Source organism: Dreissena polymorpha, chromosome 15 (assembly GCF_020536995.1).
Source record: "Dreissena polymorpha isolate Duluth1 chromosome 15, UMN_Dpol_1.0, whole genome shotgun sequence".
Classification (NCBI taxonomy): domain Eukaryota; kingdom Metazoa; phylum Mollusca; class Bivalvia; order Myida; family Dreissenidae; genus Dreissena; species Dreissena polymorpha.
Window position 1 is genome coordinate 57,781,200 of NC_068369.1, and position 24,320 is coordinate 57,805,519.

At 33.8% G+C, this 24,320-nt stretch overlaps 1 protein-coding gene across 1 annotated transcript; it reads left to right on the plus strand.

Moving 5' to 3' along the window:
• The first annotated feature begins 8,127 nt into the window (after positions 1 to 8,127).
• LOC127861146 (uncharacterized) lies at positions 8,128 to 9,774 on the plus strand. Its single transcript, XM_052399513.1, has 3 exons — positions 8,128 to 8,597; positions 8,848 to 8,991; positions 9,291 to 9,774. The coding sequence occupies exons 1-3, from the start codon at positions 8,420 to 8,422 to the stop codon at positions 9,452 to 9,454; spliced, it is 486 nt and encodes a 161-aa protein (XP_052255473.1). The 5' UTR covers positions 8,128 to 8,419; the 3' UTR covers positions 9,455 to 9,774.
• Positions 9,775 to 24,320: the final 14,546 nt, after the last annotated feature.

Genomic DNA, 24,320 nt, shown 5'->3' on the forward strand with positions numbered 1-24,320 from the left:
ATGGAAGAGACTTAACATTCATTGTTATCGAATTGTTAGTTGTTATTTTGTTTATATAATATTGTAATACATTATAAAATATATGTAAGTTATATGTACATTGGATGATTAAATATTCTGCTACACAGACTGAATTAAAAACACGCAATATGCAAATCAAACCATATGCAATTTAATCTCGTAGACTGACGCAGTAATGCTAAGTGTGTGCCGTTGTAGCGTGAGATTCACACGACCTTTAAACTGGCAGACAAACCGGAAATCGGAGGTGTTTGTGCATGCGCTTTTTAATGTAAAAAATGCCATGTAAAATATCATACTGCATTCGGGCTGTGCATTGTACAAACATATCATAATATTATTTTTAACTATGTTTGCTTTAAAGTATTGATTCAATTGCACACATATTTATGCATAGCGTATTCGTTCATAATTGATTTCTAACACATGCCGACGAAAGTGTATTCGTCAATGTGACGTGTTTTTTATCAATAGCAAACGTTTTTGATTGGTTGTTATAAACACCATCGAGTTCTTGAAATATAAGAAACCATCAGAATAATTGTATTACAACTATAAGGTTATATTTTATTTTTGATACACAGCTATTTATTTTATGCTTTCCGGTGGTTTATAGAGAACTATCAGTGAATTAAAACTGATAATTTCACTGTTAAAACAGTGAAAATTATCAGTGAAAATTATCGATAATTTTCACTGTTTTACCGGCACTATTTTTACCCCAATTGTGACCCCACGCATTGTTCCACCAAGAGCGAGAACTCTTCGATGAATATTTATATCAACATACGGAGTAACTTCCCTTGAACATACATGTACACCCTGTTAGCGTTATTTACGCTATAAATAGACTCCGCATATTAATACGCCAACATGACATAAACAAATTGTGTCATCATATGATTATTTATATTTTAAATGATGTTATCTGTGTTTTTTTCTTTCACTTGATATGTGTTGCATTGTAAATACAAAAAAGTTATTGTTTAACCAGTGCCGGAGCCAGACCCAACTTTAAGCCGAGGCAGTATCTGAGGTCCTTGTATGGGGGGTCCGAGGGCATGCCCCCCTGAATTTTTTTGTACCTAGAACGTCTCTGGTGCGTTTTAAAGGCCATTTAAACTACATTTTATACCTAAATTATTGGAATCGTGGACGCTACATATTACCGTTTGGTATCAATAACGTTAAAAAAATCTGCTACAAGTTCATTGTCAATTTTATATTCTGGTACCATAAACGGTGTTTGAAGTGACAATGATGTAACAAACTTAACTACAGAAAAATAGTCATATATACTTCATTTAAAGTCCGATAGAAAAAAAATGAGACGCAGCTCTCTCATACGAGCCATAGTACGTATATAGATAATAGAATGTGCTTTACATATTTATTATTAAAATACTAAAATAAAATAGATCTACCTTATAATATGAAGAAACAGATCTATCAAACATTTTAGCGAATAATGTTTCATGAACATGTTTTATTATTCTTCAACTTTTAAATATCAATCTTATAGAACGCTAATTCAACTCCCCTGTCTCCAGTCAAATCCCACATTTGAAGAATTTGTTTTCGATCAACTGGAATGTGTTTATGCACATACATTAAAGCGATGCCATTAAGCCGTTCCTCTTTCATAGTAGAACGTGTCCACATTTTAAGCCATCGCAATCGGCTAAAACTCCGCTCACATGTTCAAGAACCAAATCAAATCAGCTTCCGCAAACTTGCTGTTGTAGTTCAGATAAGTTCACCGTGAACAAATTCGTGAACGATTTGTTTTTCGGCGTAGCTGTTTAACGTCACTTTTGACCTTACCTGACCTGTGTAAGTGTCCAATAAAATTCAAATAAAATTTCCCGCGGCTAGACACGTATGAATACACTTCATTTATTTCATTGGCTGATTTGACTATACCACCAGAACACTGGAAACATATCCGCGTCTTTGTTACACTTTTTTACTGCATGAAACAATTTTATCTCTAATGAAAAGGCTTAATAGATAGAACCGTTTTACACTCAACTCTCGACATCAATATAGTTTGTGCGTGTACCTTTTATTTTCAGAGGATTGCCAGCGCAAGAGCGTTTGTACTTAAAGGCTATGTTCTCATATTTAGTACCTATTTCCATATTCCTGTCAACATGTTAACATATAAAAGTATAAAGAGCAGTGGAAGCGTTGCCTCACTTTAATGCATTGCATTTCAACCCGCGAGGTAGCAGGGTCAGTTCGCGGCCAGTGTGTGTGAATGTCAGAGTTTATTTGTAGACTCAGAGTCCGCGGCCAGTAAAAAAATCGTTAAATAATATAGACGCTATCAATGAACTAGGTGACCTGGAATTTTCTTCAGACCAGAAATATGTTAAATGAAGATATTCAGCGATACAATTATGGTATGTCAATAATAGATTCTTAATGTGTTTTCAACAATACCATGATAAATATTATTTTTGATTAATTTAACAAGAATTATTCCACCATATTGACTTAATGTATTAAGCATGAGCGCGATGATTCTCGATACTGTTAATACTCGAATCAAATAGCAATGCCCGACAAACCACTGAAACAGGTTTGTTCGAAGAACGCGCCTATACATACGGATACTTCGCGTGTGGCCGCGCGACCCATATGTTTTAATTTCACTTCCATTCTTCTTTTGGTTATCTGTTTTGTATCTATAGGTTTATGACCAGCAATATGTAATAATGTAAAATAGGCCGCGACACTTTGCGTAACATCCCGTACTGCGTGTGATGCAGCTAAGACCTGCACAGAAAAAGACATTCGCTATCCTTGATCTCATTCATTGAACTCTTTACCTTTTACCAAGTCCAACCACAATCAACGCTGTATATCTTTAAAAAAAGAAGATATTTCTTGTTTCCGTTTAGAGCTTGAAAGCACAATAGGGCTCTTTAAAGAAATATTTAAATGCATTAAATCAAAAGCGTTTTCAATCATAAACACATATAAAAAGGAACATTGATGGAATTTACTTAAACATGGACCTACTGGGATTCGAGCCAACGCAGTGAAAATATAATAGAGAGCAGTGGATCCTGAGTCTGACGCCTCACCGATTGCGTCACAGGGGCATATTGCTTATCATGAGGAGTACAAATATTTAACTTAAATCAGTACAGTTTTTGGCCATTTTTTCAATTTTTTGTTTAACATTTTGTTTTAGCACTGCGTCATCATTGTCTGTCAGTTGACAGTTCCATCATCAACGTTCGATAATCAACTTTATTGACTATTAAAAAGAAAAGACTTGAACTTTTTTATACCAAAAAATTCAATAGGTGGGATATCATAATTTGGAAATTCTAATATAAACAAAGATTCTTACCACCTGCAACGGTCCCGGATTAAACTCGACGCCGGCCATAAAGAGGAGAATTCCAATAAAGGCGAAAACGCCAACCACCCGGAGTGTGTCTCGGTCCAAAATAGACCCAGACCTGGCCGTAAAACACCCGATCATCGCTCGGTACGTTCCGATGTCCACAATGATTGTAACATCGAAGTGTACAGTGCGACGCTTCGTTTAATATACGGATTTTCCTTATCATTTTGCTGAGCCATCAATTGAAGTTATTAAAATGAAATAATTATCTGCCTCAACATGAACCAATTGTACTCAATGATAATATTTGTTTGCGAATATCATAGTGCCTTAAATTTATTACATTGCCTCTGTGTACCTCAGCGTGGCTACGGCGCTGGTTTAACGTTTGTTTTCTTGTGAACTATTTGCAACGCTTATAATAAAAGCGGTAATGATATTTTGGGGCGCCCAATGGGAAATTGGTTTGAACGGATTGGCAAACGTATAAAATTATTAATTTGTGAGCATAAAATAAAAATAAATATTTGTTGGATTGGGTGAAATATCGATTTTAATTCACTCGTGATCATAGAAAAAATATATTTTCTATGATCACTCGCGAATTAAACTCGATATTCCACCCAATCCAACAAATATCCTCTATTTAATCTAGCCGTAGACATAAATTGACATCACTAACAACTCATCATTTCAGTAAAAAACCTGGTCATATATACATTTTTATGGGCAATAATATACCTTATTAATTGCAAAGATAAAACACCATCTTCACCATTAGCAGTTTTGCAAAAGGTTTATCGAGCTTGAACAGACATTAATAATATGTGTCTTGTTCTGAGAAAAGTGGGCTTAATGCTTGTGCGTAAAGTGCCGTCCCAGATAAGCCTGTGCAGTCCGCACAGGCTAATCAGGGACGACACTTTCCGCTTTCCTGGTATTTTTAGATTGAAGGAAGTCCTTTCTTACCGAAAATCAAGTTTAAGCGGAAAGTGTCGTCCCTGATTAGCCTGTGCGGACTGCACAGGCTAATCTGGGACGACACTTTACGCACATGCATTATGACCAGCTTTCACAGAACAGAAATTCATTGTACCCTAGCCATGAGAAATATTAGAGTCCTGCAGTATCAATATTTGTCGCACATGTCTTATGGTTATGGTGAAATACTTGTCTGTGAGAAGTGTTACACTAACTCATTTCCTAAAATAATGATGTTGATTGTGATCATACCATGCATGTTTCATGGCTCGGGTAAAACAATAGCGCATGGGAATTTTCAGACCAACTGATAAACTAACAAAGTATGGTTGTTTTGTCAATGTCCTATGTTTCGCATGTCTAGTGTAAAAAAGTACCTGTAGGAAGTGATAGTCCAACTTGTTAACTAAGGTAATGATATTGCTGGTGGTGGTGTCTTCAATTTGTAAAGAGAAGGGTAAAATACGTTGAGAAGGATAATACTTAATTAATGCTGTCGGTTGAGGTGAAGATTTGAATGTTTGAGTATTAATTTCACCTAAAACTATTTATTTACTTCGTCACTGGAAGGTCATGGGCTGGAACATTTATACATTAAACTATAAGCCACTTAATTGAAGGCAATTACCGCGTTAAAAGTGAACTTTCTTAAGACACGCTGCTTAACCTATCGAGACGATGCTATGGTTGCTTAATTAAGAAATACTTTATGGCTTAACTGTTGGTTTCGGTAGTAATAATTTAACGATTAGGAGTCTTGAAAGGTAGGAGCCTATCGCCATCGTAGTTTGATAACACTAATATCAACGGCAAAACCGTTGGTTTTATCACAAAAGTCAACAATATGTCGCAAATTATTCGAATCTACAAATATATAATACATATATGCTATTCCATTGTATATGATTGAACTATTTTAATATATTCTCTGCCACTGTTCCTCGAGGAACATGCACACATGCGTTTCTATAACACCAATCACAATATTAAAAAAAAACAAACACACTTGCTCATCAATATAAATAAACTAAAGGTGAATGCACGCTGTAAGGCCGTATGCATTGTTAAACATTTTGAAATTAGTGTACTTATTAATGCAATTTAAAGCTAAATTAAATATAAGGTTAAATTTTCAATGAATTTCAGTGTAACATTCCTGTCATTAATGTATTTGATTTTCAAGATTCCTAAATCGTGCTTTTAAACATATGCATTAAAAAATCAATTTCGTTAAGGCAATAGTTAGTAAATATACCACTGGTTTTCTTTCTTTTTCTCTTGAAAATTAGTTTCGGGTCTTTGTAGAATCGATCCCAAACACGTTATTTAAATTAAGTTTATTAATTATTGTTGACGTATTGATAGTCTGAAAAATATTCGTCATTTATTTAAATCATGTTTACCTTGCCCCACGGCTGGCTCTTTGCCAAACGATGTGTTGACATATATTTACTTTTGAAAAACACATTCGCAATATTGTATGATGACTTACACAAGATAGCTAACAATGCACGTTAGAAAAATATGAAATGATTTATAAGAGAATACCAGTGAATAATCATTCAACTTAATAAAAGTGATAAGGTTTGATCGTTGGATTCTTGTATATTGCAAACTATTTCTTATATCTTGGGTTGAAAGTATTCATTGGTTCTAACTTTAGCCTATACACCAATAGCAAATACAATACAATTTAGTATTACACAAACTTAACAGACGCTCATGCAGAATATAAACCACTTAAGAAGTGTACGAAAACTTTATAAGATATGCCATCCTGTTTATGACGTCTGTCAGTCAGTTTATTTTATCACACATCCGCATACATCGCTGGTAATTGTCTAAACGTTTTTAATAAACCATCAAAATAAATTAAGCACAAAATATGCCAGTTCGGTGTAAACATGTTTCAACAATGTATGTGTGATCACACCAATTTTGGATATATGTTTTATACAACCACCCATGAATTGAAAATACGACCTTAAACTGAATCATTTAAATCTTCGTTAATCAAAGTTTCACTTAATTTCAATGCGTATTTCTTCGTGGTATCAATTGCCCGAGAATGATTGAGATTGAGACCATTTTATAATGGCGAAAAATCAAAGGTTGATAAATCTATTCTCGTTGTGTGTCACCAACGGTGCACATTCTGATTAGTCTACATGTATAACGTCTTTGAATAGAATCTGGCTGATTTGGACAGGTTGTATTTATAACAGGCATATGCCATCTTTAGATAAAACATGGTAATTGTTTGTTTTTTTAACATTTACAATATATTTCTCAGTTGATATGAATACAATTTTTTTTCAAAGCGATTGCCATAACATCTGCTTTTAGTACTTGAAACCTGCAATCGTGTGTGAGGAATTTTTAATATATGGAATAAGAGGTAACTGCTGATTTTGTGTAGTATATGAAATACAACTTAATCAAATAGTGTCGAGATCTGCCTAGCTTTATACTTATATGTGAAAAAAACAACGTCAGACAGTTACCAGTTTTATGTTTACAATACCACTCACCTCATATAAGACAACATCATATAAAATCGCTACTCCTCTGCATGTTAAGCTCGAACGAATCAATTTTATAAGGCTTGAGGATGCGTTCTGCCCGCTTTCAAGATTATTTTAAGATTCATTATTCATTGGTTGTAAAAAAAAAACTATTGTTTGATATTTGTGCTGATTTTTGAGACCAAAATGTACTAAATCTAAATATCACCGTGTTTGTTTAATGAAATATGATTCATTTCTAACAAAAGAAAGTCAACTAAATATTCCAGACATGGCAGAGATAAATGCATACTGTCCTGATAAATATTAATCACCTACGTAGGTCTATATAATCATCGTCATTATATAAATATATATCATTAAACTATACTTCATCGTGATATAAATATTTGCAAACAAAAACAACGACATAGTTATAGTTATATTTCCGTATATGCATACGCGGTTTAAGTTAAAAACGTCTGTTTTTTCGATGCACGATTAGTAATTAAACATCAAAAGATTATTTAATGAATTTGTTCTAAAACAGTGTATCATTGTATATTTTAATTCAGCGGTAGCAGTCGTGCACACAACTAACCGGTAACAAACAGTCGTACACAAAACGAAAGGCTCACAAGAAGTCTTACAAAAAACATACGGTAAACTAAAAGTAGTACACACAGATAACCTCTAACTATCAGTCGTTAACAAAACTAACGACCAATTAGCACGCATACACAAAACTAACGGACATCTAGCAATCTTACATAAAACGAAAGGCTAACCAGCATTCGTACAAAAAGGCTTACAGCTTACAACTAACAGTTGTCCACAAAACTAATGGCCAACTGCCAGTCTTACATATAATGTACCGCTTACTGGCAGTCGTACACATAACGAATGGCTCACTTGAAGTCGTACACATAGCTTACGGCAAAGTGGAAGTCGTGCAAAAAACGAACGGCTTAGTACCTGTAGAATGCGTAATCAAAACTAACGGCTCAGCAGTAACCATTTATTAGCACACTGACATAAACGAACTTTTTATGAAGTGTTGCAACAAATAAGCAATTGCAAATTGAAACTATTACGATATAGAATAACAACCATCTTAAAAACATTTAAAATTGTATAAATAATACCGAATTTTAACCAACCCAACGAGTGATGCGTCAAAACGAAGGTTTAAACCACAGAACTCTCGCTTATGCAATACGAGAGTGCTCAGCCGTCAGTGTAATACTATATACACGTACCGTGAAAGATGTTGTTTTTTTAACCTTTGCCTATGGATGTGAGGCAAAAATATTTAGGTCAAACAACTACTCTATTTTAAAAATTGCGTGCGAATGGAATGTTGCAATTACAATGAATTCGCTGTGTTATTGTTAATTAAACGCTCGCGACTTCTGGATTTCTGTTTTTAGTTTTGGTTTCCTTAAGAGTGGATACAGCTTTAGTTTGAAACCAATTAGGTTTCTTTTGTAACTGTAGAAAACTTTGTCAAGTAAACACGCAGTCGTTATTTTGAAATATCTACAACAACACAATGCCGGATAAGAAGCAGATTCTCAGCTTTGCAGTGATTGGGATTGCTGTGTTGAACGTGCTATTCTGTATCTTGGCTCTGGCTCTCCCTGACTGGCATGACGGGCCTTTTTCGTCTTTCGGTCTATGGAGGGTTTGCTCCTTCTCTTTGTGTGCTTCGTTTCCGGCGGATGTAGAAGGTACATAGTAATATATGAATGCATTCGGATAATTTATACAAATATATTAAGCGCCTTATACGTATTTTTTAAGGGAACGATATCTGCCTTTATCGTCCTATCGCGAAATGTACTTGATAATCAAACATATCAATTTCAAAGATCGCGAACTAGTTTAAATATGATCCTTTTTTTTCAAATAATGATTTCAAAACAGTCTAGTGCATAGTACGAGAACCTACGAAAATGCATACCTATTGTCCATTGACAGATTGGATGAAAGCAGTTCGAGCCTTTGCGTTCCTTGGCCTGTTTGCTATGATTGGGGCGACTGTGACTTTTGTTCTGCAGACGTTTATTATGAAGGACAAACCTGTCTTTGCCTACCTTACAATCGGGCTGTCGGCGGCCTGCGGTAATTGTTTAAATCATCCTTACCATATCCAAATAGCATGATGCCATGGCAGATACTTTTTAATTTTAAAATATACAAATAGAATGATATCATGGCATCACATGAATATCAAACATGCAACATGAAGTTGATGGAGCTTATCATTGCACATGATTCAATTTATGTTTTCATTGTTTATACATTTTCACCGATAATAATATAATAACTCTGCCTATCTATGTTAAAGATGCGCATATAAATACTTTATCATATAATAATATAATTGGGTTTCGTTTTAATATATTTTCAATTATTTACAGGTTGTTTTGAGATCATTGCTTTCGCCATCTTTGCGGACAGAGTCAAGGTAGATGATTACGGAGCAGGGTTTGCTCTATGCATCACCGCCTGGCCACTCGCTTGGATCGTTGCAGGACTATGTTTTTTAATCATGCGTCTGAACAAAAATGTGGCGAATAACTGAGATCCTTTTTGGTTCAATGCGAAAAAGCATTCGTTTATCTATAAACACATTTTGCTTAAACATCATTGATTGTTGGGACAATTTTGAAAACGCCTTAGCTTTCTGTGTTGGCGGTTTTCTGCATCTGTTCAGATATCATACGACAAGCATTCTCATAGTTTAGTTATCGCGTATATATGTTTTGATGCATATCCTCAATACCAATCTATGTATGAATAATTCAATATCGTATGTACCTCATATTCACTCAGTTGTATTATTGTAACGTAGGTATAAGGGAATCAAAATGTAAAGATATTGATTTTACAGAAATGTACACTTTTTGCATTTATTTGAACTTGTTATTGTAATATAACATTGAATATATCCATTATGTATGTTATGTGTTACTGGTTTATATTCATCGGCTACGCCGACACAACCAAACACACAAACAACAAACGAAACGAAGGAACTTAAATCACTTTGACAGATAAACTAATCCTTAATGCATGCCTTCCTCGACGACTCCATTTTAAGTCAGCAATCTGAGGCCGTACTCATATAGTCGTATTATTATACCTTACTGTAGATACCACGTCCACGTCAGACCTGGAAGGACAAGGGCTGTTTCAAGCATTTTCTTCAATTAGGTAGCCAGTGCAGGCTTTAACGCAGTTATTTAAACGCATTCACGATAAAAAATACTTCTGCAATGCTTATTACTAAAAAATTATATAATTGATATACATTGTAATACAATATTTTTTAATCGACCACTTGACGGTTATGATTATAATTGGCAATAGAATATATATTGTTTCCCTTAAATTGCATCGCACATTCAAATAATTTGTGCATTCCGAGATGAGGTTTGTATAATTTTAATAACAAATAATAAACTGTATATGTTGAGCAAGAAGCTATATAGAGATTAAAATAAGTATTTTTTCATCTTGTCTAACATATATCCATAGAAGAATAATGCTAAATACGTTACGGACACAGTTGAATTTATATCGACCGACTTATAATGCAACTGTTTTGTTTAAATAAATCGTTCACTTCTACTGGTTGAAAACTAGACATTAAAATGAATACTAAAACATCATAGATTTCGGTTGTAAATAATGTGTTTGTAACACAACACCCACATTTACAACCTATTTGAAGGTGGCGGAGAAAGAGAAATGTAAAATAATTGACTGACACGACGACTTCAAAGCCAGAGAGAGAGTTCAACATCACAACTTTCGAAATACAACCGCCGTTTTGATGTAGTTTCACCATCAAAGGTAAACAGCTCCATATAACAAGCCTATTCCAATCCATTTAATTTTGCCCTTAAATGTGAAATGTCAACCGCAAAGTGCATTCCTTTCGCTAACAACGCGTGAAGATGTTAACGGAAAACATAAAGCAGTGGTTTACCATTGATAGAGCTGTAGTTAAATACATCCCTGCTATATATTGATGTAAAGACTACATAGCTATTAATGAAGCAGGTGACATATGCTACGGAATACCGTTAGTGCCATCGTGATTACACATTAAAATCCAGAGGGCGACTATGCGATAGTACGATGGCGATAATGCGATAGTACGATGGCGACAATGCGATAGTACGATGGCGACAATGCGATAGAACGATGGCGACAATGCGACAACGCGTTCGTACGATGGCGACAACGCGATAGTCATATCGTACTGTCGCTGTCGTATCATCGCATTCTCGCCATCGTACTATCGCGTTGTCGTACTGTCGTCATCGTATTATCGCATTATCGCCATCGTACTATCGTACTGTCGCCATCGTATTGTCGCACTATCGTCACCGCATTATCGCACTATCGCATTGTCGCCATCGTACTATCGCTCAGTCTCCATCGTATTGTCGCACTGACGTCATCGTATTATCGCACTATCGCATTGTCGCCATCGTACAATCGCATAGTCGCCATCGCACTATCGCATTGTCACCCTCTGGATTTTAATGTGTAACCACGATGGCACTTACAGTATTCCGTTATATGCGAAGCTACATTCAAACTTACGCCTAAACGCACTGAAGTTAAACATATGTTAGTTACATATACATGTACTTGCAGAGAATACATCGATAGTTTTGAAGTCTCACATACATTCCTCATTGCTATATATACCATAAGGTTTAAAAGTTTAAGTTCAATTTGTATCATAACCAGGTTATATTTCTCTATATCAACAATTTTGATTCCCTCACTTTTATCATATTTTGAGAAACACAGTGCTATTTGTATTTTGCTAATCGTTTTACTTATGCATACCAAAATAATAAATATACCACAGTTACTAATGGCGTTATGTCGAACATGTTTCACAACAGTTCTGATTCGAAAACGAGTCTCTTATGACTACAATTATGTCACTGACTTCCATATAATAATTCTTGTTAATCTGGTTGTAATCTAAACATAGATCAACTGATGATTGAAATTCACGCCTTAAAAAGTTGCACCACCCTACATATATTCTTGTGTATACCAGAATGTCTTCATTTTCAGTTTTGATTATATCCACGCAATTGTGTTATTCATGAATATGAACGGTGCCGGATGATCGCACATCTCATCTCGCGATTGAAGCATTTTAATGGCACTTCTACAGTCACACAATTCCCTTTGTATAGGTATTACGTGAAATTAAAAAAACGATTGTGTTCATGAAAACATTATTCGTCAATATTGTAAACATTGGTTAGTTTTGTTTGTATACACATCGTGAGTAAACATGATTATCTGGGAATGTATAGCCGGAATTTCCATTGATGATACAGTTACTGATGTGTATATATTTTGATTCGTATGAATCAGATATTCTTTGTTACTGTTTAGAAAATTCAATACAATATATAATTATATTTTTGTAGCACGGTAAAAGGTGATATTTTTGGATCTTCAGTAAATCAAGAAAGAGTTAATGGACAATAAGTTTTACTGGCGCATATTTGTTATTCCAATTGAGACGCGTTTAAAAGCACGCATTGCCAAATGATAGATGAAATGCCGAGTAAAATACTAAAATAAACGTGTGACTGCCTTATCTCCTTACTTAGACTTAGACAATGTAACCCATGGAAGTCAGGATAACCCACTATAAAAATAATGTAACTGGACGTGCTGTAGAAATACTGGATTCCCAAACGTCTTTTATCTAGTATAACGACGGCCATTGTCGCAACTTCAACTATTAGTATTTATCATTTTATTAAAATGTGAAGACAATTTCCGTATTAAATACAATGGCCCCTTTTGCGGAATCAAACGCGTTTACCCCTGAAAAGCAAGCTCAGGCCCCATGCCCGTTCGCTCAGTAGTAAACACTACAATTGTGCACCCATTTACCCAGTCACGTGTTAAATGTATGTGCATGCTAAGGGATTTTAACAAAACGCCAAATAATTTGTGCCAGAAGAAAAAATGAATGTTTTAATTTACCAGAAAAGGAAACGCAACGAAGCGGTTAACACCAACCAGTAGCCAATCGGCAACACTCGGCCCTTACGTGTTGGATGATACCTGTAATGACGAGTACCTGTATGAATCCTTTATGTATAATATAATCTTAATATTTTAACAATTACATAAGTGTAATTTATATAATTTATAAATACGTCGTTCCACCTGAACACGATTTATAAATCAGATTTGAAAGACGCAAAACATTCTGTTTAAAGCCAAGTAATAATAACACTCTATTTACGCTTTTCAATGTGAGTTGAAGAAATGTATCATTTGTTAAGACAAAGTGCTCAAGGGTGAAGGACAGAATTAACACAACCATTCATTTTACAATAATTTTACGAGCCTCATTTTTGGGGTACAGTGGTTGATAGTCACCCTTAATGCTGTTTAAGCATATTGAAACTTATAATAAGTGAAACAACTGATTTGGTTGTCTTCTGTCACAAAGTAAGATCGGATCAAACCGGCAACAAAGTTTACCGTGAAACCAGTGAACCCAGTGGCAAAAAGTAAAACTTTGAAACTCAAGACAAATGTAATTCGTACACTTTAGGCCAGCATTTTTTTATTATTTGTTTTACGGGAAAATTTTCAAAAAAAAAATGAGTCGGGGAGGATAAATAAAAATAAAATCATGAAAAGTACGCAGTCTACCAAAAAAATAAAAATAAAATTGTCTAAACTGATTATTTTTTTATTTTTGAAAATTAAAATCAAGCCAATTTAACCTTATGTATACTTGCATTAACTTTTAAGTGTTTTATATATCTTATAACACTGTTGTAGAAGCTTTTTATAATAATAGTAAACATATTTTTATATATATTTATTATGTATAAAGCACCTTTCGCATGTATTATACTATATTGCTTCAATAGAGACCATTAACCACACCAGGTGTGTAGTGTATTATAGTGATCGTTAAACTTTTGTTGAGTGTTAATCATATGTATGTTTATAACAAATATAGCATGCATTTGACTTAAATAAAAAGAATTGACAACTTTTTAAATTGTTTAAAAGCTTTAAATAACAACCAACATTGTAACTTTCATCCATGGGTGGAATATGCACACTAAAAAGTACTATTTAATATACAACAGACTTGCTTTATATCATGATAATTTGTATTAATCATGAGAAAAAATGAGCCACATAACAGGAAATTGAACCTTAGGACGATTGCGACCATTTTGGCTCAAAAAGAGCAGTCTGATAAGGATCAGAAACTGTTTAACATAATTGTCATTCAGTCAGTACTTCTAAAGATGTTAAGCGAACACTTTGGATCCTGATCAGACTGCGCTTGAATTGAACTTGATCCAAACTTTGTGTAGTGAAAGTTCTAGTACATAAAATGTGAATATTTCATTTAAGAAACCGTGAGTTATAGACTTATAAAAACATGTGCTGCATTTCATTTTATATTCATAGAGAGTTATAGTGTTTATATAGGTTAATTGAACACAAGAGGCATGCCTACAATATTTGATGTGTAACATCGTTATGAGATTCTCTTTGAAGTTTGTTCAAATCATGCAAAAAATTTGCCCTCCCTCGTGGTTACTGTGTTGCTTATAAATATAAATAATATAATAATTCTCTGAAACCGCAAGTCCCTATGGTGCGTTGCGTTGCATGCCAACCATATAGTGGTTCTTTGCTAAGTTTCCTCAAAGCATGTCTCCGTGGTCAAAACTGTTTGCGCTTCAGGGGTCAACTGATTTATATATATTAATGTCTTTGATAATCCCTAACAACACAGAACAGGCAAGGGTCAGAGGTTCAATATTTGGTGTGTAACATGTTAGTGTTTTCTTCTTCTAGGTGTGATCAAATCATACATTTGGAGTTAAAAATAACCCTTCCTTGTTTCACATGCTTAATATTTACTTATATAATGAAGAGTTAAACAATATTATTCTCTCAAAACGCATGGGTTATGTGATAATTATTTTGTATGTGACATTGTATGGCGGTAATCTTCGTAGGTTTTGTATGATGTCCATTGGCTTCACATTAGCCCCAACAAAATATTGAGGTAAAAGACACAATATACCTAGAAACCTGGATTTATTTCATTGAACATTTTCTTAAGTGAAAGCCGTATAAAGAATTAGATAGTACATGTAGCAAGGATTTAAATTGTTCTTGTGGAATTACTCTGCTGACTGTATATAACTTAATCGCAAGATTAATTATATATAGAACACAAATTTTGAACTATGTAATTGTATATTTTAAAATAGTATTTTATTTTATTTTTTTCGTAAAACACTCACAGTATTGTCAAAATAAAATGGTGTAAACTTTTGCACATATTATTTTGTCCCTCTCTTATTCACAGTTAAAGTTCAAATGAAAATTTCTATGGAATGTGTTGTCTGTATTATTTTAAGGAGAAACAGCAATAACATGTGTTGGAAATATAATACAGAGAGAGAGAGCTATATAAATATGAAGATAATAATAACCCTTGGGACAAATACATAGAGCCGATTGAGCACATTTATCAACAAAACCTGAGGTGTGATAAATGTATTTGCATTCCTTGCAGTACAAATCTTGCAGTATGAGTATGAAAACATTATTTACAGTTGATAGAACATCATATTTCGGCTAAATAATAACTCATTTTTGAAAAATAATGTCAAGAAAAATAAAGAAAACTTTCTTGTAACTTTGACGGACATACGAACATCGGGACCCAATGTTATTTTCTTCAGAAGCTGTGTTGCATACTTTTTTTCTAAATAAAGAATATATATTGTTGGGTGGGTAATGGGATTATTGATGCAAGTACCTGTGGTTCAGTCCTCATGTTCATAATAAAGACCCGTAAAGTAGTACTTCTTGGACATTTTCGGGATGTTGATTTTAATCTATAAAAATATTACAGGATATGCATTTTAATAAATAAGCATATTTATTAAACCTACCCTATACTTTTTAACACACCGAAGGTTATCGATGGTGACACCTCCGCATCATCTGCGATAACTCATTATTATTTTGAATTTCGTATCACATAATATGTGCATGATGTCAACAATGATGTTCTGAAGATTATCTTATTGAAATTATTTCTGCTCCGTTTTTAATTAATTTGATTTTAAAATATGCTACATTTGTCTTGTTGATGTTAATGTCCGCTATTTCGGAAATGCAATATGAATATAATTTGTTAAATACTCACCGATTGGCTAATAGCGTGTGGTATTGGCTGCAATAGCCAATGAAAATCGCTGACGCTTTACAAGTCGAATTGGCACAACGAAACAGCCCACATTATAAACAAATATTTTGAACAACACTTTCGGCAATCTGCGCAACTTTTTTTCTTGTTTTGGATAAAATACTAGGTCGGCGGGAGAAATGTTAATAAAACAAGAGGGCCATGATGGCCCTGTATCGCTCAACTGTTTTTTATGCGAAAAAAGCGTGCAATGCGCATGGGTTGAAATTTACTCAAACATGTGACTTTCTCTTTCTATCCCTCGTCCCACTGGGCGCTTAAAGTTGGAAAGTTGAGAATTTTTATATATGGAAAACGTTACTAAGGTGTTAACTAAACAGACTAAAAAGCCCGTGAATTGTCGCGCAGGTCCTTTGCTTATAACGTAGGTACATTTATCTCTCCAAAAGATATTGTTGTTCTTTCTATTTCACATATTTTTAGATGCTGATGAATAAATCTACGCATGTTCTACAAGATTAATGAAAGTTCCTTAAAAACGACTTCCTGTGGCCATGTTTTTTGACGAATCAAATTTTCTTTAACAACTTTTTAATGGGAGCCTTCAAAGGATAAATTTGGCCATATTTGATATAACTGCTGCTACATTGTATCACTTTGTTTGATGATCATATACATGTATACATTGTACGTCTTATATTGAAAAAAACACAAAAACAATCTGGATAACAAAAAAACAAAAACAAAACCTGGGGTTTAATTTGAACAAACTTGGTAAAAGACTATTAGATGTCATTACATACCAAATTTGGTAGCCCTATGCCATACGGTTATGGACTAGAAGATTTTTAAAGTTTGCACAAAATAGGACTTATATAAGCAAATTTTCGATTTTTTTCCCCCAAGGGCGGGGTCAAATTTGACCCCAGGGGCATAATTTGAACAAACTTGGTAGATGACTATTAGATTTCACTTCATACTAAATTTGGTAGCCCTAGGCCCAATGGTTATGGACAAGAAGATTTTAAAAGTTTTCACAAAATAGGCCTTATATAAGCAAATTTTCAATTTTTTGACCCCCCGGGGCAGGGTGAAATTTGACCCCATGGGCTTAATTTGAAAAAACTTGGTAGATGATAATAAGATGTAACTACATACCAAATTTGGTAGCCCTTGGCCTAATGGTTATGGACAAAAAGATTTTTAAAGTTTTCACAAAATAGGCCATATATAAGCAAATGTTCAATTTTTTTGACCCCCCCGGGGCAGGGTCAAATTTGACCCCAGGGGCATTATTTGAACAAACTTGGTAGAGGACTATAAGATGTCACTACATAGCAAATTTAGTAGCTCTAGGCCCAATGGTTATGGTTAAAAAGATTTTTAAAGTTTGCACAAAATAGGCCTTATATAAGGAAATTTTCAATTTTTAATCCCCTCTGGACAGGGACAAGTATGACCCCAGAGACATAATTTGAGCAAACTTGGTAGAGGACTATAAGATGTCACTACAAAGAAAATTTGGTAGCCCTAGGCCCAATGATTATGGACAAGAAGATTTTTAGTAGTTTGCACAAAATAGGCCTTATATAAGCAATTTTTTTTTAATCCCTCGGGGCAGGTTCAAATTTCACCCGAGGGGCATAATTTGAACAAACTTGGTAGAAAACTTAAGGTGTCACTACATAGCAAATTTGGTAGCCATAGGCCCAATGATTATGGACAAGAAGATTTTTAAAGTTTGCACAAAATAGGCCTTATATAACAAATGTTCATTTTTTTACCCCCCAGGGCAGGGTCAAATTTGACACAAGGGGCATAATTTGAACAAACTTGGTAGAAGACTATAAGATGTCACTACATACCAAATTTGGTAGCCCTACGCCATACGGTTATGGGCAAGAAGATTTTTAAAGTTTGCACAAAAAAGGCCTTACATAAGCAAATTTTCAATTGTTTGACCCCCCGGGGCAGGGTCAAATTTGACCCCAGGGGCATAATTTGAACACACTTGGTAGAGGACTATAAGATGTCACTACATACCAAATTTGGTAGCCCTAGGCCCAATGGTTCTTGACAAGAAGATTTATAAAGTTTGCACAAAATAGGCCTTATATAAGCAAATTTTCAATTTTTTTACCCAAGGTGCAAAGTAAAATTTGACCCTAGGGGCATAATTTGAAAAAATTTGAAAGAGGTTCACCACAGGAACATTCCTGACAAAATTCATCCGAATTGGACCAGTAGTTTAGGAGGAGAAGATGTTTTCAAAAAAGTTAACGAACGGACGCACGCACGCACACACGACGGACACGGGACCATGACATAAGCCCCGCTTGCCTTTGGCCAGTGGAGCTAAAAAACGAAAGTGACTTTTATTTTTAGCTGTATTTGTCGAAAAATAGGGTCGGTCGCTCCCGTTAAACAGATAATAAAAAAATGCTGCCCTTAGGGTCACCAATCTTAAACGGATAGTTACTGAATTGTTCATCCAGTCTTAATTCATCCCATAAAACATGAATAAAATTATGCCACTTCCTTCGTACATCATAGTTTATGCAGATATATTCACAAAACTAACCGGATACCTTTGTGTCAATTGAAACCTACGAGATTAAATATTTAGACTTCTGGTCTCCGCATAAGCTTCAGCTATGCTATTTCATTTTCTCGTTTGTTACCGGAAACATAAATTATGCCAAGCTAAATGCGGATGACGAAATACATATCAAATTTATCAGGCCGACACCGATACTGACTTACTTAAGGACGTCAGTTTAAACTCGATTTAAAGGAAATACTTGATTTTTGATCAACAGTTTAAAAACGTGATTAGTGGATATCATGAAACATCATGATGCTGTATTAATATCTTTTATTCATTTATTTATTTAAAATTTGGAAACAGCGAATGCCATTGGCAATCATTCAGGTCCTTATAATAATTTTGATTAAAATGGTAATAGCAAATTAATACACTTTTGCTTAAACGTATTTATGTCTATGGGATACACACATAGAAAATGCAGGTTTTATAGGTTAGGCCAGCATTTTTTTTATTTGTTTTACGGCAATTTTTTCCAAAAAATTAAGTCGGGGGGGGGATAAATAAAAATGAAAATTTAATCATGAAAAGTGAGCAGTCTACCAAAAAAATAAAAATAAAATTGTTTAAACTGATTTTTTTGCTTTTTTTGAAAATTTAAAATTAAGTCAATTTAACCTTATGTATACTTGCATTAACTTTTAAGTGTTTTATATATCTTATTACACTGTTGTAGAAGCTTTTTATAAAAAATAGTAAACATATTTTTATAAATATTTATATGTAAAAGCACCTTTTGCATGTATAATACTATATTGCTTCAATAGAGACCATAATCCACGCCAGGTGTGTAGTGTATTATAGTGATCGTTAAACTTCTGTTGAGTGTTAATCACATGTATGTTTATAACAAATATAGCATGCATATGACTTAAATAAAAAAAAAGAATTGAAAACTTTTTAAATTGCTTAGTAGCTTTAAATAACAACCAACTTTGTAACTTTCATCCATGGGTGGAATATGCACACTAAAAATACTATTTAATATACAACGGACTTGCTTTATATCATGATAATTTGTATTAATCATGAGAAAAAATGAGCCACATAACAGGAAATTGGACCTTAGGGCGATTGCGACCATTTTGGGCACAAAAAGAGCAGTCTGATCAGTATCCAAACTGTTCAACATAATTGTCATTCAGTCAGTACTTCTAAAGATGTTAAGCGAACACTTTGGATCCTGATCAGACTGCGCTTGAATTGATCTTGATCCAAACTTTGTGTAGTGAAAGTTCTAGTACATAAAATGTGAATATTTCATTTAAGAAATCGTTAGTTATAGACTTAAAAAAAACATGTGCTGCATCTCATTTTATATTCAGAGAGAGTTATAGTGTTTATATATATGAAGTGAACACAAGAGGCATGACTACAATATTTGGTGTGTAACATCGTTATGAGATTCTCTTTGAAGTTTGTTCAAATCATGCAGAAAATTTGCCCTTCCTAGGGGTTACTGTTTTGCTTATAAATATAAATAATATAATCATTCTCTGAAACCGCAAGGCCCTATGGTTTGTTGCGTTGCATGCCAACCATATAGTGGTTCTTTGCTAAGTTTCCTCAAAGCATGTCTCCGTGGTCAAAACTGTTTGCGCTTCAGAGGTCAACAGATTTATATGGATTAATGTCTTTGATAATCCCTAACAACACAGACACCGCAAGGGTCAGGCGTTCAATATTTGGTGTGTAACATGTTAGTGTTTTCGTCTTCTAGGTGTGATCAAATCATACATTTGGAGTTAAAAATAACCCTTCCTTGTTTCACATGCTTAATATTTACTTATATAATAAAGAGTTAAACAAAATTTTTCTCTCAAAACGCATGGGTTATGTGATAATTATTTTGTATGTGACATTGTATGGCGGTAATCTTCTTAGGTTTTGTATGATGTCCATTGGCTTCACATTAGCCCCAACAAAATATTGAGGTAAAAGACACAATATACCTAGAAATCTAGATTTATTTCATTGAACATTTTCTACAGTGAAAGCCGTATAAAGAATTAAATAGTACATGTAGCAAGGATTTAAATTGTTCAAGTAGAATGACTCTGCTGACTGTATATAACTTTCTCGCAAGATTAATTATATATAGAACACAACTTTTGAACTATGTAATTGTATATTTTAAAATAGTATTTTATTTTAATTTTTTTTCGTAAAACACTCACAGAATTGTTAAAATAAAATTATGTAAACTTTTGCACATATTATTTTGTCCCTCTCTTATTCACAGTTAAAGTTCAAATGAAAATTTCTATGGAATGTGTTGTCTGTATTATTTTAAGGAGAAACAGCAATAACATGTGTTGGAAATATAATACACAGAGAGAGCTATATAAATATGAAGATAATAATAACCCTTGGAACAAATACATTGAGCCGATTGAGCACATTTATCAACAGAACCTGAGGCGTGATAAATGTATTTGCATTCCTTGCAGTACAAATCTTGCAGTATGAAAACATTATTTACAGTTGATAGAACATCATATTTCGGCTAAATAATAACTCATTTTTGAAAAATAATGTCAAGAAAAATAAATAAAACTTTCTTGTGACTTTGACGGACATACGAACATCGGGACCCAATGTTATTTTCTCCAGAAGCTGTGTTGCATACTTTTTTTCTAAATTAACAATATATATGTGTGGGTGGGGATCGGATTATTGATGCAAGTACCTGTGGTTCAGTCCTCATGTTCATTATAAAGAACCGTAAAGAAGTACTTCTTGGACATTTCGGGATGTTGATTTTAATCTATAAAAATATTACAGGATATGCATTTTAATAAATAAGCATATTTATTAAACCTACCCAAAACTTTTAAACACACCGAAAGTAATCGATGGTGACACCTCTGCATCATCTTCAATAACTCATTATTATTTTGAATTTCGTATCACATAATATGGGCATGATGTCAACAATGGTGTTCTGAAGATTATCTTTACTAATTGAAATAATGTCTGCTTCGTTTTTAATTAATTTGATTTTAAAATATGCTATATTTGTCTTGTTGATGTTAATGTCCGCTATTTCGGAAATGCAATATGAAAATAATTTGTTAAATACTCACCGATTGGCTAATAGCGTGTGGTATTGGCTGCAATAGCCAATGAAAATCGCTGACGCTTTACAAGTCGAATTGGCACAACGAAACAACCCACATTATAAACAAATTTTGTACTACACTTTCGGCAATCTGCGCATTTTTTTCTAGTTTCGGATAAAATAGTAGGTCGGCGTGTGAAATGTAAATAAAAAAAACGAAAGTGACTTTTAATTTTATTTGTATTTGTCGAAAAATAGGGTCGGTCGCTCCCGTAAAACAGATAATAAAAAAATGCTGGCCTTATGGTGAATTTATTTGTTAATCCTATTGTATTCAATAGGTATAAATTACAAACTACAATGTTGGGCTGAATTGGTTTCCGTTTGATGTTTACTTTATTTGAGTGTTGCATGCGCATATTTGATTGATTATATATGCATACTGTGATGGGTTAGGGAATTTTTTTTATTGGTTAATAATTCTATCTTTATTCACGCGTGACATCTCCTCGCGCGAACTGGCGTGTTTAGATAATGTTTCGTTGCTTGTTTAGTTTACCAAACACTTGAGTACATTCAAATTATGTTAAAATGTCTATACAATGTTTTGTTTTAAAATAACATCGTTGTTTTTGTTTCAAATCGAAAATTATTTGCATATTACATGGGCTTGATACAAAATGCTTGTGTTTGAATTGTTTCTTACGATACTTTTTCAAAGGTAAGATGCTCGAGACCCATATTTGTGTAAAAAACCTCTTCAACCGCTTGAAGTTTTTTTTTTCAAGTTATTTTACGAATATATACAGTGTTTGTTTAAAGAGTAAAGCTTTGATCAATAAGCCTTACTAAATCAAAGAGTTTGAAAACATTTAATTGAGGTATTCACCCCTCCCACCCTTCTTTAACGTGTGTCGTTCTGATATTCGATGTTTGCGACATACGCTTGCTGACAAAAAACGTGATATGATCCGCCCCTTGGTGCAAAAAGGTACATTGTGACATTTAAATTAGAAGGCCCATGGTACCTTTCAGCACCAATGTATCGAACTATATCCGTAGTTTTGAATATTTACTTTAGCTTGCTGTATTAGCCTAAAAACTGTTAAAACACACATACTATAACTGCATTCCTTTAATTTGCTGTATTTCAGATTATTTGAAATTTCGATGTTCTACAATAAGTAACGTGTCCGGTGCTATGTTTAAAAACAACTATTACGCCTAATATAGTTTTACCCGTGTCGCAGTATTAATTGTAAATGTAGCCCGTTTGATGCATCACATCAATGGATATCTTCTACATTACTTTAAATAATGATAATTTGTCGCATAAACTTAATAATAGGCATAACTGTGATAACGTATAGTGGAGTTATTAGTTACGTATACGAAAAACTTAATTGTTACATCGACAAAACGTTGCCCGTTTCACAAATTAATGGAAGGCCATAATAGCATACGTTACACCATATCTATTAAATTTTAGGTTTAATACATTAAGAATCTTTCTGAACCGCTCAAACATTTTGCTAATCTATAACAACTATATAACAACTTAATGCACGAGTATGAATGTTCATATATATGTTATATGTATTAAATATTTGGGTAATAGAACACTCATAAAAAGCTTTCGTTAATAACATATTCATAGAGTAAAATTGTGCGAACGTTTGGAAAAGCTAACATCTAAAACACCTAAGGTCAAACTCAAACACACACTTCTCATGGAGAAATACATTAATTTAAATTTTTGTCATCGAAATCATACGTTTAGAAATGGCCTTTTTTTATTTGCCCTTCAATGTTTATGTTAACTGATTGCATGTGTCGAGTGTATGGTAAACACGCCGATCAAGTGCGTTGCTGCATTGTCGCCATCGTACTATCGCATTGTCGCCATCGTACTATCATGGGTGTAAACTATATGAGCGTTATTTCATGTATGAGTTATGAAATCTATATCAAAATGTGAATTATTCACATTTGTTTATTGTCATACGTTTTAAATGTGTCATCTGGTCGTACGCATAGATACAAAACATACAAGCTGTATTTTCAATTTATATCGTTGTGTTTGTTGTTTATTTAGGAGACGTGTAGGGATTAAGAAAATTAAATTATATGCGTGCACTGCATGGCGGATTTGTTTTACTTTTTTCGAGCGGATGTTTACCCAAGCCTATAATCTATTTTACGTATTAGGTGCGTATGACATGTTGCAATTGCAAAACATGCGCTGTGGTATGTTGAAATAACTGTCGCGACTTCGGGATTTGTTTTTATTTATAAAAAAGCGGATAAAGCGTTAGTTTGATACCAACTACTATATTGTGTTACTGTCAAAAGCTTTGTCAAGTGAACACGCAGTCATTATTTTTAAATATATATAAAAGCACAATGCATGATAAGAAGCAGATTCTCAGCTTTGCAGTGATCGGGATTGCTGGATTGACCGTGCCATTCTGTATCTTGGCTCTGGCACTCACTGACTGGTTTGACTTTGACCGGAATGACTT

Bases quoted from the DNA above. Each gene is read 5' to 3' on its own strand.
- LOC127861146 (XM_052399513.1), top strand. From the start codon at position 8,420: ATGCCGGATAAGAAGCAGATTCTCAGCTTTGCAGTGATTGGGATTGCT. The intron at 8,598-8,847 runs GTACATAGTAAT...GTCCATTGACAG, and splicing joins GTTTCCGGCGGATGTAGAAG to ATTGGATGAAAGCAGTTCGA. The intron at 8,992-9,290 runs GTAATTGTTTAA...AATTATTTACAG, and splicing joins CGGGCTGTCGGCGGCCTGCG to GTTGTTTTGAGATCATTGCT.